This window comes from Dermacentor andersoni, chromosome 9 (genome assembly GCF_023375885.2).
Source record: "Dermacentor andersoni chromosome 9, qqDerAnde1_hic_scaffold, whole genome shotgun sequence".
NCBI lineage: Eukaryota > Metazoa > Arthropoda > Arachnida > Ixodida > Ixodidae > Dermacentor > Dermacentor andersoni.
The window spans coordinates 122,796,822-122,812,989 of NC_092822.1; the positions used below are offsets into that span (position 1 = coordinate 122,796,822).

At 46.7% G+C, this 16,168-nt stretch overlaps 1 protein-coding gene across 1 annotated transcript in view; it reads right to left on the minus strand.

Annotated features, from left to right (window-relative positions):
- Window positions 1–10,690, minus strand: part of LOC129384471 (uncharacterized) — a 32,128-nt gene extending 21,438 nt beyond the window's left edge. Inside the window, exon 1 of the mRNA XM_055069939.1 lies at window positions 10,296–10,690. Within this exon, the coding sequence (XP_054925914.1) occupies window positions 10,296–10,512 (217 nt within the window). The 5' untranslated portion in view covers window positions 10,513–10,690. The remainder of the gene's footprint in view (window positions 1–10,295) is intronic.
- Between the last annotated feature and the right edge of the window lie 5,478 nt (window positions 10,691–16,168).

The following is a 16,168-nucleotide window of genomic DNA, read 5'->3' on the forward strand; positions in this document are numbered from 1 at the left end:
CTGCGCGCAAATGGGACGGCCGGAGCAATAAGCTGCCAGCGCGAGTAATCTCGGAGGCCACAGTGGAACCAATGTTGAGGCAAGATTCGGTCAATATATATGTCTGGGGTTCGATTCCGTCAAGCATCGGAAAAATTTTAAGGGGTTCTTCTTTTTTTTTCTTTTTTGCAGTTGAAGAGCGACACATACACACCCAGTAACCGAAGCTGGCGTCAAAGTGGTTCATTGAAGCGCGGCACATAGGCAGTGGCTCATATTGGCGTTAAATATTGAAGAGCGACACATACACAATGGCAAATACCCAGTTACCCAAGTTGTCTCGACTGTTCGTTTCGAACCCTGTACCTCAGCACAGCAGCCCGATGCTGTACCCGTTAGACCATGGACTAACCAGTGATCCAAATCCGCTGGAAAATAGAGACCCAGACAGACAGATCGGTAGGCAGGAAATCCCTTTAAAATGCGCGAAGTTCCCAAACAATGCTAACCGCAATAAATGTTGCCATGCTTCGCCTTTCAACAGTCAACTTTGGTGTAGTCAACTCTACTGTCGCCTTGGCCACGCCTCAGCCGTCAGGCGCGCGCCGATTGGCTGGTTGAGCAAAATCGGAAGAGCTGATTTCCTGCTTGAGTACTACGTCACCCGATTTTGCGCAACCAGCCAATCAGCGCGCGCCTGATGGCGGTACTGTTGCCGAGGTGACACTGTCGCGGAAAGTGATCGTCGCAGAATACGTCCCCAGAAGGCGAACTTTCCTCACCACGTTCCCCGCTGTGCATGTCACGCTGGGGTGATTCATCCACAGACGCCAGATGCGCTCTTACAGCTTCCTGCTGCGCCACGATCACATATCTCACTTTTAAATTAGGTTTAACAGGTGTTGTTCTTTGTTTCTTATTGCTCACGTTTCGTTATCGCGGCCGCATTTCGATGGGGCAAAATGCGAGAACACGTGTTTACTAAGATTTAGGTACGGCGCGCGTCATAATCAGATCGTGGTTCTGGCACGTAAAACCCCATAATTACATTTTTTTTTCAGGTTCTATTCCGGCGTGGCACTGCATCAACGCAGCTAATCAGTCTAACGCTCAGTGGAAGACCGGAGCACAACTGCTTTAAACTGCAATCGACGCTCATACCGAGGCCGCCATCGGTACATCATGATTACACTACTGCCAGATACATTGTGTAGGACCGTAGGATGCATATGCCGCGTAGGCATATTGACACGTGTAGTTGTTTATCTTTATCGGGTGACCGAGTTTTACCGTCTAACAGATGCTATCGCTCAGCGCAGGACGCGCCTGCATGCATCGGAAGTTTCTCGAATGTTATCGATGGTTCTTTCCGCTGTCTGTTGTCACCGAACCTTGTGTAATCTGATTGCATGTATGCGCGACGCGAATAGAGTAGTACATATTGTTGCAGGTAGAAAGCAGGCCCACGAGTGTAAAATAATGTATATTTACAACTGCCGTATATGGCGTTCAGGCAACTGCCAGACTTCGTCTTCGTCTAGTCCAATTCAACTTCTTCGTTCCCTTCACCGTAACATTCCCCTCCCGGCGGAGTAGCTCCGTCCCGGTACAAGTTATAGAGCCTCACTTAACGGAGGGACATAGGGCTTGAGCCTGGCGACACGAACAACATCGCTGGTGACGTTGCGATGCACTGAAGGCTGACTGACTGGGGCGATCTCGTATGTCACGTCGGACAGTTGGCGTAAGATTTGGTACGGACCCGAATAGCGGGAAAATAGTTTTGCCGACAAGCCGACGCAATGTGAAGGCGTCCAGAGAAGGACAAGAGAACCAGGTGAAAGATGGTAGTCTCGGTGCCGAAGGTCGTAGCGTCGCTTTTGAGAAGCTTGCAAGACTGTGAGGCGATGACGGGCGACATCTCGGGCCTGGGCGGCTAAGTCAATAGCATCGCGAGCGTAACCAGTGCTGGGTGATTGTACTGCGGAAGGTAGCAACGTGTCAAAGGCCAAGGTGGGGTCGCGGCCGTACAAAAGGTAATATGGTGAAAATCCGGCAGTGTCGTGACGGATCGAGTTGTATGCGAAAGTGATGTATGGTAAAGCAACGTCCCAGTCGCGGTGATTGTCGGAAACGTACGTGGCCAGCACTTCAGTTAGCGTGCGGTTGAGTCGCTCGGTGAGGCGGTTCGTTTGAGGGTGGTACGCGGCAGCAATCTCGTGTTCTGTAGAGCAGGAGCGGAGCAGATCATCGACGACCTTCGATAAAAAGTAGCGGCCGCGGTCCGTCAGCAACTGGCGAGGGGCGCCATGGTGCAGGATGATGTCGTATAATAAGAAGTCGGCGACATCTGTAGCGCAGCTGGTTGGTAGCGCTCGTGCGATGGCATATCTCGTGGCATAATTGGTTGCTACAGCAATCCATTTGTTTCCTTTGATAGAAATTGGAAAGGGGCCAAGGAGGTCTAGGCCCACACGGAAGAAAGGCTCTGTAGGGATATCAATTGGTTGAAGCAAACCAGCGGGAGGCATAGCAGGCGTCTTCCGGCGCTGACACAGGTCGCAAGAAGCGACATAACGGCGCACAGAGCGATAAATGCCGGGCCAGAAAAAGCGGCGCCGCAGGCGGTCGTATGTACGAGTGATGCCCAGATGTCCAGCAGTAGGAGCGTCGTGTAGTTGCTGGAACACGGCTAGTCGAAGGTGCTTGAAAACGACTGGGAGGAGCTCCGGACCGTCAGGACGAACGCTACGACGGTATAAAGTTCCATCGCGCAAGGTGAACATCCGGAGGGACTGGTCATTGGGCGAGGAGCTTAGGCGTTCCATAAGTGTTCGAAGAACAGATCTTTGCGCTGCTCGTCGCCAATATGGAGGAAGCCTGAGAGGGATAGAACACTGATGTCCGAGTCTGCATCGGTATCGTCCGCTTGATCCACGGTATTTAGCAGCCGTGCCGCCCGTTTCAGCTGACACTGCGCTCTTCTATTCGGCATGTGAATCCAGTTCAGTACAAGTTCACTGTGCTCCTTCACTCACTTCTTTCAAGTGCATCCGTCTTTTGGGCTAGTTGGAGATAAATCGCTCGTGTAGCAATCAAGAACACTGACGTACTGAAGCATACGTGACAGCGCAATCATGTTTGATTCAGTGTCCTTATACTTGAGCACTGCAAAAAGAAATTTGTTTGAAGCGTGTGCCCCGTGTGCAGTGCATAGCAGGACCTGCATCATGCAAGACCTACGCATGCAGCAGCGTATACCATGATTGCTTCGATGCCTGCTTCAGAAGCAGCAAGTACTGAGTCAGTGAAAGTGTAATTGATTTTTTATCTCACTTTGTGTTTATGGAAAGTGTAGCTGGTGTGAGTGCATTGTGTGAGTGCAGTCGGTATGCTTAAACTGCTGGAATCCTTTCAGCTTCTACTAAAGTGTTTCTTGCTGGGATACTATAAATTGTAGTCAGGACAAAGATCTACTGAAAACTCAGTTACTAATGCATCTGCGCAGAATGTGTTTGATTAACAAGTTAACACTTCCACAACAACAATATGCCGATGCAGAGCATATGTGCTTGCAATAAATACATTCCGTAAAGGTGAACGACTGGGCCTACAATAGCAAACTTTGTAGTAGAACTGCGAAAAGTGCTGCTATGCGTATCAGCCACAACAAAACTGCTGCACGTCCAACCTACTTCCATGGAGGCACCTCTATAAAGACGGTTAGGGCCCTTCCCATTCTGGGTGTAACATTTAGCTCTTCTCTCAACTTTTCCGCATATGTCACCAGCACTGTATCTAAGCATCGGCCCAATCTTGTGTTTGTGTCCCGTGTCTCCCTTCCCTGATGACGTAAGGTTTTCCGAGCACTCTACGCTTCTATCATTCTGTCACGACTTGAGTACTGCTCATCAGTATAGTTCCCGTACCAAACTCGCGACGCTAACAAACTTAAGCTTGTTCTGTCCCGCACAACACGCACCCTTTCGTCTTTTCGATTGTCGCAAGCTCATGCCAGCCTACGAGGATTGCCTCAAACCCCTCAAGTAGCACACCCTGCAATACCAGCGCAACATTGCACTAGTCTATACTGCAGGGTGCTTGACGGCTCTCTGAACAGCGCTAATCTCTCTTCAGTTCGTCTGAACAAGTGGTCAGCACAGCCCGAGCCCTCATCGTGCCTCTATGGCCCGGCACCACAACTCCATGATTATATCTGGCATACAGAGGTTTCTCTTCACCCCCCTTGGCCATTTAGATTCTCCTTCCTTGGAACCAGACTGAATTGGCACTCCTGTGTGCTGTGCACCCGTCGAATGTGTGCGTGTGTGCCGTGCTGTGTTATTGAGCAAGTGTGCGTGTGCGTGTGCGTGCGTGCGTGTGTGTGTGTGTGTGTGTGTGTGCGTGTGTGTGTGTGTGTGTGCGTGCGTGCGTGTGCGTGCGTGCGTGTGTGTGTGTGTGTGCGTGTGTGCGTGCGTGCGTGCGTGCGTGTGTGTGCGTGTGCGTGTGCGTGTGTGTGTGTGTGTGTGTGTGTGTGTGTGTGTGTGTGTGTGTGTGTGTGTGTGTGTGTGTGTGTGTGCGTGCGCGCGCGCACGTGGAGGGGAAGGAGGTATCTTCTGCATCCTGCAAATTCCTGCTCTAGATGGCTCGTTATCAGACACTCTAACATACAGGCATCAGCCTTCTTTTTTAGTCTAGAGTGCCAAGTTACCACTAAGATTATTATTATTATTACTATTATTATTATTACTAGAATCGTCACTACGACCACATTGATTATGTTGAAGCCAGCGTGACACATAATTCAAAATATTTCTTGAGCTTTGTGCGCTCTCACTCTTCTAAAAAGAGTGCCAAAGATGTACGTCTTCTTCATGAAAATGGTGGTGTTGTCTCGAACACTGCTGATGCCTTTGCAGTACATTTCTGTTTGCTATATGGTGTGAAACATGCTTCAAGTAACCTTCCTTCTCAGTCTGGCACAGTACGTACGCTATCAGTCAATGAAAACCTTGTTTTCAAGTGTATGAAGTGCCTTAAACCTTCTCTTTCTTGTGGTGTTGATGGTATTTCTTCCGCAGAGCTTAACCCTTTCAGACGCTGTCTACACAATTGTGCACAGCAGGAGAGTGCATCAATAGCAAAAGCACTGATGAAAGTAATGGTATTTAAAATGTGCTTCATACATCTTGAAACATTTATTATTGTAACTATGCTGCAATAATGAATAACGTGCAGAATGTTTTAGCAAAATGAGTGGGAAGGTAGAAGACGGCTGGGTGTTTTTACTCTGTGTCAGTATGTTGTATGTAGCGGGTTCACTTTTTTCATTGTTTTTTTTTTTACAATATCATGCAGCAGGCATAATTTTCAAGTGGCTGGATAAGTGCTTTTCAAGCTCTTCAAAACACTAAATAGTACATGTTCTCATATTTTGTGTTCCTGTAGTGAGTTTTCCCATGGAGTTGAAATTTTGTCAACTTGACAAAATTTGCTAAACAATTGAAAATTCTTAATATTTTCTGCAGCTGTACACTTTATACGATTCTGAAAATGCAAGAGATTCGGTGAAAGCAACTTTTCAATCAACGGGATAAAGTGGCATCTGAAAGGGTCCAGACGTATGGAAGCATACTTGTTTCCTGTCCTCACAAACATCTTCAATAGTTCCCTAAAGTTTAGTACCTTTTCTAGCACTCGGAAGGCAGCATGGACATTGCCCATGCACAAATCAGGTGCTAGATGTGCAGTTAATAACTACCGACCTATATCTTTCCTCTGCAGTGCGTCAAAAGTGTTTGAATCGATATTGGATTCCTTGCTTTCTGTTAGTGCTAAGAGCATTTTAATAAATGGACAGCATGACTTTGTGTGCCGACAACTTAAAACTATTTGAAACTGTGAACAGTGTTCACCACTGCATCGACTTCCAAAAATACATTTTTTCACTCTCAACAATAAGTACTTCTGAATGCTTCCAATACTATGGCATTAAGTTACATGCAGAAAACGCACTATGTGAAATTTTGATACACCCTATGTGATGCTCCACTCCTTATGGTCATGAAATGAAAGATCTTGGTGTGTACTTCAACAAAATGCTAAGCTTCTCTTCACATAGATAATTACACAACATGCCATTCACGCTCTTGGAATCACATGCCGTATATTGGATGATTTTCACTCGCCTATTGTGTTTCTGAAATTCTGCTGTGTGCCGCCAACTACTAGAGTATGCCTCTGTAGGGGGGGGGGGGGGGGGGGGCGCTGCAACGAGCAAGTCTGATTCTGACCTCATGAAACGCATCCAGAATAAATTGATATCTATCTTAAAGCACCACTTTTGCCATTCTGGCGACCACAGTTGAGCCTTCTCAAATATACTTCAACTCGCACCTCTAGATTCAAGACTTAATCACACCTTTTGTTCCTGTAGAAGGTGGTGCATGACATTATGCATTCCCTAAAGCTTCTTGATCATATGCATTTGTTCGTGCCGCAACAGTATACCAGGTAGCATTCCACATTCGTTGCCTGGCCTTGTTGCAAGATTGTGCTGTATAAGACTCGACTCCAAAACATACTTCAGTGTTCGTTTCTTGTGTTTTGTGTATCTGTAGATAATCACGTAGGATTAACTCCCCGTTTACTTTTCCTCTTTTCCTTTTTTCCTTATTTGTTTCTATATCTTGCACTTTTTTTGTCTACCACATTCATGTTTTCTCTACATTTTGTCTCGCATAGTGCTCGTTATGTGCACCAGTACAAAGGCTCTCTAGCTGTTCCTGGGCACTACAATAAAGATTTGAATGATTATTATTATCGTAGTATAAAATCGTGCTTTTTAAGTATGTACTAGTATACTATTTCAGTGCAGGAGCTCTTGTACAATTAAATAAAGGGCATGAATGAAAAAAGTGCAATAATAATATGCTATGTGCCTGATCATATGCATTGTGCTATTTCGTCTGAGTAATAATCATGGTTAGCTACTGTATCCAGTGTTGTGCAATAAAATATGCCACAGCAATTATTGCGTGCCTCGCAGAACAAATTGAATATATCTTTCTCAGTCAAAACATCATAGCAGGCTGAAAACAATGAAACATTTTTTTTGTGGTGACGAAGTGTATAAATTGTGAAAATAACCTGTTTATATATTTCTTGTACTATGCAAATGAGCTGCTCCCATACATTCGTATAAGCGCTTCAATAGTACGACTTGGCAAAGGGCAACGAAAGACCCCTATTAAAACCCTCCAATTCTCAAGCTTGTATTATCTGACGGTATGTCATTTCATTAATGTAAAGAAAGACAAACTTGACATGTGGAAACCAGTTACAATAGAACATGGCCCTTACACTGTGAAAATGTTTTGTAGCAATACACTCAATGTGAAGGCCTCCGGATGCGGTGTTGATGCATCAAAACAACCCAGAATAATAGAGGTGATCCATGGGCTAGATTTAACAGAATCAAGAATCGGGGGGAGACAAGCTACGAATTACATAAATTTTAGCTATTCTAGATTTTTTTGTGAGTGCTACAGGTGTTTCAACTCTTTTTTGCTTATTTTCTCAGAACCCACTTTTTCACGTTCCGTTCATGCACCAACAAGCATAATTATATTGACAAGGATGCTTTATCTGTATCTGGTTACCGTATTCCACCGGCTAAAAAATGTTAAACGTTATCGCTCGGTGCAGGATGTGCCTGAACGTATCGGAAGTTTCGCGAATGTTATCGATGGTTCTGTCTGTTGTCGACGAACCCTGTTAATCTGATTGCATACGCGAAACGAATTGTATAGTAGTTTCTGGAAGGCGCGCGGGCACCAGAGAATAGGCTGTAACTTTCGACGACTGGTTTATGCAAACCGACGCGCTTGACCCGCAGACGAGATTTTCGACGATTGCCGACATTGCTCGCCGCTATCGTTGCGATTGAGTCTGCACTATTTATTTGCCGTCACTACTACGTGATAATATTTCCAACACAGATTTTTTCAGTGATACTTTGCACGCCTGATTCTTACATAGTTGGCTGTGCAATTAGCTACCAAAAAATGAAATGGTACAACAGTTTTTGATATGATATGGCATCATCGTGGAGGTGTTTGCAAAGCGATCTTGCAGGCAGACGACTCGCGAGCGCTGATGTCGATATTTTGTCCACTATTTTTACTTCAAAAATAAAACCAAACTGTTACAGCAGGCGTATATTCATTATTCAAACGTGTTTTTTATATCTAAAAGCGCATACAGATCACTAACTTATTGTTTCAAGCTTAGTTTACAGCAGGCTGTTTTAGGCCGGACTTTGACGGATGAGGACAGGATAGTCCAGCAACAATGCGCCGCAGCCGAGGAGCGAGCTTCGGCGCGCGTCGGAGCGAAGCTCCAGTGGTTGCGTGCCCTCTTCCTCCGACCAACGCGAAGCGAAGCGTTCGCTTGTCGGCGCGCGCCGAAGCTTGCCGACGCGTGCCAGTGGTTGGGGCAATAAGCCTTTCTATGCTAACGAAGATAGGGACTTGGTTTCTTTGTTACTTTGTAGGTGTTTGTTTCTTTATTATGCATGGTTTTGTTTTCGCTTTCGTATTTGTAGCATCGGGACGATGCTCTTTAAGAGGGGGGAGGGGTATTCACATGTGTACTTGTTTATCGGGTGACCGCGTCTCACCGCCTAACAAATTTTATCCCTCAGCGCAGGGCGCGCCTGCCTGTATCGAAAGTTTCTCGAACGTTATCGATGGTTTTATCCGCCGTCTGTTGTCACCGAACCTTGCGTAATCTGAGTGCATGTGCGCATGTGCAATAGTGTCGTACTTCTGGAAGACACGCGGGCACCAGCGATTATTCTGGAACTCTCGATGACTCATGTGTAAAAGCCGACGCGCTTGCGCCGCACATGAGATTTCGACGATCGCGTATTGTGTTCGCCGCTATCGTTGTGCTTTGAGTGTAGCCTGTCTTTTGAGGGCACAGGTTCGCCTAATAGAACGTAGTTTCACAATTTTATTACTGTGTTCTTTACCGTCTCTACTACGTCACAATATGTCATAACACGTCGACTATCAACAGACAAGCCAAAAAATCACCGCCCAAGCACTGCGTACAGATGGTTAACCAGCGAAGCGCGAACATGCGGCCCGGTGTCTATCACTGGGTAATCCCGACGGTTCATTAAACGACGGCGTGGTAGGCTGCCGGATCCTCGGGACGCAGTGCTGCTTGTGCCCGGGCTGCATCATCGCCACGGCGTAGACGAGCTCGTTCCCTGTTCTGCTTGCAGCGTTTCTCATCGAAAGCCGCCTGCTCCTCAGGAGTACGCATGATGCGTGGCCTAGCCATTTCGGAGCTGGTGAGAAACCTTTGCGCGCGCGCTCGGCTGTGGAGAGCAACGACGTCACTGCTGGTGAAGCTAGTCAATCGCGCGCCTCTTTCTCTTCTTCTTTTTGCGCGTGAGAATGGAGTTGTGCGTACAGTTTTCGGCGTACAGACGAAAGATGGACGAACGGATCGGCTAGCCATATACAGCTTTCGATGTTTCACAATCAACACTGGGAACGCCGGCGGCTTCCATAAGCCGTGGAACAGTTGACGTAAAATGTGGTTTATTAGGAGTTAAACTTTACCACATAAGTACTTTATTTACAGTAAGCGCTTTACAAAGCATGACTATAGTGCAACGTACAACCGACCTCAAGTTATGGACAATCCTGTCATGTATGGTGTTATTTCCAGCGCGTCGTGACCGCAATGTTAGACATAATATCGACGTAGAATTATGGACAAGATTGTCATGTCTCGTCTTGCTTTCGGCGTGTCCCTTCCATATTTAATAATTGCAGAGCGCTATAGTGTGAAATATTACCCAAGGACGCAAGAAAGGGACGCAGACGACACTCGACAAGCGCTTGTCCAGTGCGCCGTTTCCTTGCGTCCTGTTTCGCAGTAGCGTGCTGCCATCGTTTCATATGCACAACCAACTAGAGCCCCAACCTAAGTTCTCCTGGCGTCTTGTCCGTAATCCTGGGCTGCACACTGAAACAGTTCGCGGTGTTCCACTCTTATAGCTTAACAATTACGGTAGCACGCATGACGGGCATGACCGTCTCGCCTACGCACCCCGAACTTCATACAACCTCCATGCCCACAGCACTTGTTAAACGGACTTAGCTGGGTTGCTGGGTTCCTTACACCTATCGGCGCGAAAACGGAGACAACGATAATTTTGGGCGGTAACCTTAATCGAGAACCCCCGTATATGTGTCTCAGTGCTGCTATTTGTGGGACATATGTGGAACCACACGCACCCTTGGGAAGCTCGACGCCTGCCGCTGGGCTGTCCGCCACCGGGGCCGGCGACTGGACGGGTTTGGGTGCTTCGTCGGCGTCTTGCTTGGCGTCTTCGCGCTTGGCCGCCTTTTTGCGCTTCTTGTGCTTGGATCGCTTCTCGCGATCCAAGCTGGTCGACGTGCTTGGTCCCTGGTTTCCTTCCGGTCGGGACTCAATGTTTCGCGAAGACGACATCGCGGAGAGCTTCTTCTTCTTCTTCTTCACTGCGCGCGCATCTTCTACGTCTCTCACGTTCTTCGCACAACTTTTTCTTGGGCGAGTCGGTGCTTGCTGAATGACATGAACTGTGAGGGCATCTTTCTTGCTTTTGTCTATGCATATCGCTAAGGTTTTTAGACAGTTGCCCACCGAAAAAAAATACTTCGTTGACGTGTGAAATCCGGGTTTCTTGGGGAGCGAAGTTTTTGTTGATGACGCGACGCGCTTTTGCCTGATAAAGATCTTCCGTGAAGACGACGAAACAACCTTCGTTGTCGGCTTGAAAAAGACGCAAATAATTTTGTTTGACATAGCTGACAGTACTTTGCATGGAGCACATCACTTGAATTATGATTCGCAGTATATTTATGCATGCAATCAGCACCTTCAAGCAAACACCCCTCATGCTGTTCTGAATCTGTTTTTTCTGCCATTCATCTGTTCATTGCTGCCAAGTCATGCGCTGTAGTTCTTGACTCAAGTCCATATTTACATACTTTCGAAAATAGTCTTCCGGGATGTGGGTGTTGCCGAAAACGCGTAGCCTGTTGTCCAGCCTTCTGTTTTGGTTGGTATTTTCACGTAGCCCCGGTAGTGGAACCAGTCTAGTTTCTCATGAAGATTCAGTCAATCGCTTTTTGTCACCTTTTTGGAAGCTATTCAGCGTGCGAGAGAAAACAACTGTTGCTCCACGACTCTGTCCACCCTAAAATTGTCAAAAGGGGTATCGCGATGCTCTGACTAGGGTTCGCGCTTAGAAGGTCGTGTGTCCACCAACTCGAGTCTAATTTTGAACAGCTGCTTTTAAATGCCGAATAACCTCGTCCGGTTGTGACTTCGGTGGCAGAAACTTTGGTGCAGAAGCTCAATGTAGCAATAATCCGAAGGTTGGTGAGGGAGTTCAGTAGGATTGCCGAAGAAAGGCACAAGCAGTACCTTATTTCCACAAGGTGAGCCACAACCTCAAGATAATGGCGAACAGGTATGGAGTACCGGTTGTGTTTTCCGCCCCGAGCAGACTGGCTCACCTATGCCTCCGAATAAAGGGACGTGCTCTGCAAACATGCAAAGTGAAGCAGGCAAAACGCTACGTGCAGTGTTCCGCTGGAGCGGTCGACCAGGTAGGTACCTTAATTAAGTTTTGGAAAAACCTACATCGTGCAGACCGGCCGTTGAGTGAACGACCGAATGAGGGAACACGCCAACAATTCGAAAAAGGATGTTAGCGCGCATCTTTCTGCACACTGCAGGCCGTGCAGCTGTGAGTCGCGTTTTTCTGAGGCGACGATCCTGGGCATGAGCACAGATAAAACGGCGCGGTAACCGCTAGAGGCATACCAGATTCATATCAGTGATCAAACTCGCGTTAGTCAAACATCTGTTTCGTTATATGACGGGAAAATCAAATTGCTAAGTTTTTCGGAAAGAAGATCACTTGTCATATGTTCCTAGCCGTCCCCTGGTGTCTAGAGCGTGTGCGCTAGATACATCTAGCAGGCTTTGTGCCTAGTAAACAGTTCTGAGTGCCAGTGCAGTCTTTCTTTCTCTTCTGTCTGTCACTCAGAATCTTTCCTTTCCAGTATTTTTTCACTACAAAATCATGTCCCTCATGTTCTTTGTAAGCCAGAAGGAGATGAACTAACACATCCAAGATGGGTTTGGTTTGGTGCTTGGCGTTATGGCTCAACCCCGTACAGGGGATCGGCGATGAATCTGTCGGTAGTAGGGAAAAAATGAAGAAAACTAAATGGCAATTTTGTAAATTAAAGAGAGGATGAGATGATATGGGTGATACGTTGTTAGCATAAATTTTGGGGACGTAATAAAGAATAAATGCTATTAATATTGTCGGTATGGTTAGAAAAGGCCGATGATATTAACACTGCAGGCTTTAGTAGCTCCTATAAAGTTCCAAGGTTATAGTCTTGTGAAGCTTTCTTTTTTATCGCACACCTATGTAGTTCTAGACGCGTTATACTTATAACAGTGGGAGAATGAAGACAACTTATGGCAGGCAAGACAAGGTAAATATATCTGGTATTAAAGATTCCATAGAAGTCCATCCGTTCAAAACATGGCGGTTCGTCGGCGGTTCATGGGGCATAGCGCCATCTGTGCGACGAGGGAGCGCTTCTGGCGGAAGAAAAAACAATGGGGCGTCAGATCATTTAAAAACAGATGTGACGCCATTTTGTTCCCAAAGGCCCGAAATTTGTTTTGGTGGCCTGCCATTAGAGTTGTGTATTCATATGCCCCGCCATTCGACTTTGTGAGCGTTCCAAGCTTTCAGAGCGGAAAGCGATGCAGAAGAAAGTCAGCCGTACGGGTGTCGAAATCACGCCCCCTACGCAGGACATACGTACTTTCTTTGGAGGCCGACGAAAACTTTGGGTGTATAGTGCTGGTCCCATCGTCAGATGCCAAGCACGTCGGCCAACGCAGCCGCACGAAAACAGCTAAAGTATGTGGCGGTCGTAACTCACTATTTTTGACTGAACAGGTTAAGAAACGATGAAGCTACCCGCGCCACCAAATTCAGACAAACGTCGACAAGCAAAACAACACAACGTGTCAGGAGAGTGTATTGTAACATGTGAACTTTAAAAGCGCGACTTATTGCACACTTCAAGTATTATGATTCTTGGCTCTGTGGGACCAACTATCGAGCACTGTTGATGTATATAGCCGAAACTGGCCTACATTTGTATAGCTTAGGGAGAACACGGCTGCGCATGGCAGGAACTGTCTTCACCGTATCGTATGCTGTAGCGCCAAGCGCAGCGCGACTTTTTTACGAACGTGAATTCGCTCATTGTGGGCGAAAACTGTTCGGCTTTTTAGGTTAGCTTATAGTCGGAAACATCGCGCACGTCAGACGAGCAAGCAATAAATAGAAATTGGCAAGCACGTTGATCCTTGGCGCACGCGGAGCAAATTTCGCTGCGTAAGGTCACAGGGCACCCGGCGTAGTATCGGACGACGTGTCCAAGACAGCGCTCGCCGTGATCGTGGCACTTGCGCCGTGCCTCTCAAGTGGCTTCTGTACGAAACCAATGAACTGCAGGAGGACAGATTCGCAACCACTAATAACTTGTTTTCCTTACGTTCACCGATCAGGGCCTGCTCTTCCAAACCAACAGTCGGCACAGCTGACCACAACAATCTTGTTTAGGCCGGGTCGGCGAAGACCCTTTCCTCGAAGTGGTCAAAGCAAAGGCGGTAGCCGTGGTACATCTGCTCCCATGTGAGCCCCGCCAGGACTCCCCATCTAGCGTAATTTCGCCATATGTCACATCTGAAAAATGGGCAAAATACCGCATGTTTATGACTAAAGAAACACAAAAGTGAAGCCAAGGAGTACGAAGAAGTAAAAAAAAAAAAGAATTCTGTCCTTCTAGGCACAGGTTGAAAAGTGAAGCGAACCGATGTCGTCACACAGGTAGTTTGAAATTCTTGTAATTGAAAACGCAAGCGGTGACTGCTACGTAATCTATTATTTCTTTTCGACTTTTGCCGCGTTCATGAATATTCAAAGGTAGTAATGTCAGAAAAGAAAAAAGAATCTGGTCACCGGAATGCTCTACAGGGTAGCCAGTTTGTGCAGCAAGCATTCAAATACCTTCGGCGGATATAAACTGCAAGTTTTCTACCCGTGGAAGTAATGAAGAGCAACTGATTACATATAGCGTAGAGAAATTGCCGTTTGCGCGTCAGCTAGCATCAATCGGCCCATGTGCAACTGTTAACAAGTAGCTTCAGTTTCTTATAGCACCGCAGAAAAATGTGTCGTGCCAAGCAAAAAAAAAAAAAGAAAGATATTCCCTTGAAAATAACCGCAGATAATCTTTCGTTTCATCCTATAGCTCTTTTGATAGGCATAGCGCTTGTTTCTTCATAACGACTGCAAAAAAAGTGTGCTTATCTCTCGTCCGCTGGGAAACGGAAAAATTTTGCCCTGCTGTTCCTCCCCGAATTGCCACACCCCACAACCGCGCATCACGTCTTGTGCCCTTTCCTCAATTTTTTCGACATTGCCAGAACATTCAATTCGCAGGCACAGAAAGAAAGTTTTTAACTGCAGATCGTACGAAAAAACGTGCACGTGCATAGAAAGTGGCAGGAGCAGACGAAGGTAGCCGAAGCGATAAGAACGAAGGCGTCGGCCTTTGGCGCGACAAATGAAGCGACCAAATAAAGACGTAACATGCCGGAAAAGAAAAAAAAAGCTAAAAGCACATTTTATTTCCACTCATAATTGCATTACTTTATTGTTACGTAGGTTGATAAGATATGCCATACGCAAATGTTATTGAATTTTCTCTTGGCTACCAGTGTCATTGCGACGCTTTATTGCCAATACCGAAACTAGCCCCACTGTCCCCCAATGGCGACATCGCCCCCTTTTATGGTGGGTGCTGAAAAAAGGTATTTATTGATAATGATAAAGTAAAATAGATCGTCTTTCTCTCCACGTGAATATAAAATCAATTAGGCTTTTTATTTTTGTTGAAAGAATCATACTGGGTCTCGTTCTAATTAAGTGTCTTTTTCTTTCCCAATGTTTGCTCCCTCCTCACTTAGCAGCGCTTCAACCGCTTCTCCTATGACTACGTTTGCTAAGGTCGGTGGCAATTTGTTCTGAACCGGTTTTCGCCCGAAGCTTCGCCGCTACGCGACCTAATTAGGCCGACCTTGGGCAAGAACTGATGCACGTGATTCCACAATGTTGTGACGCACATCCCGTGGACAAGGGAGCCGGTGTATGTAGGGCATATCAAAAGATGCACGCTTATCTGCTGCCGCGTCAGGTGTGAATTATTGTGGGTGATCTGTTTTCCTTCCGGCACTGCGTTACTGATACCCGGTCAGATGCGCGATGACATGCACAAGTGTTGCAATATTTCGGCTGCACAGTCCGCATATAAATGTGCTTCGCTTTTTTAGGTGTAATTGGGGTTCCCCCCCAATGACACTTAATTGCCTTTCCAGAGCAACGGTGAGCCCAGGGCCCATCGTTGCTCTGGACATTTTGCTGTTGGGCAGTTTTTCCCGCTGTTGCCATTTTCATAAAAGTAAGCTTATCGAGGATCAGCAAGAACACGCTTGTACGACCACCTGCACGAGGTCAGTCGTCTGCTTTGTCGCTCATTTTCGGACGACGTGACATTGGAAGCGCGGACCAGCCCGTTTCCTGGGAGAGCTTAACGCCCGAAGCCATGGGTTTTGACAGCGAGTACACCGCAGTCATGGGCCGCCGCATAAAGAAAAATCTGCGCCAGATGTCGAATGGGCATTATTCGTCGAATGAGAGTGAGCAGAAATCCTTCATGGTTTTTTACGTGCCACTCTCGACGTCACACACCATGAACTCCCCACACGAGCTATTTTTAACAGAATATTTCAAAAAATTGACTCGCCATCGCGACCCTGCGGAAGTGGATGGTCAGCTAGAAAACCACTCAAATGCCGTCGATGGGGATTTGAAATGCTTTACTGTATTGCCTAGTCTTAGCACGACACCGTTGTTAAGCATTATTATTTTCCACTCTTACACGCTCATAGTATTCACGCTGCTCTTCGGCAGTCTTAGGGAGACTAAAGGCATATATTAAGCCAAGCTAAAGTGATAGAT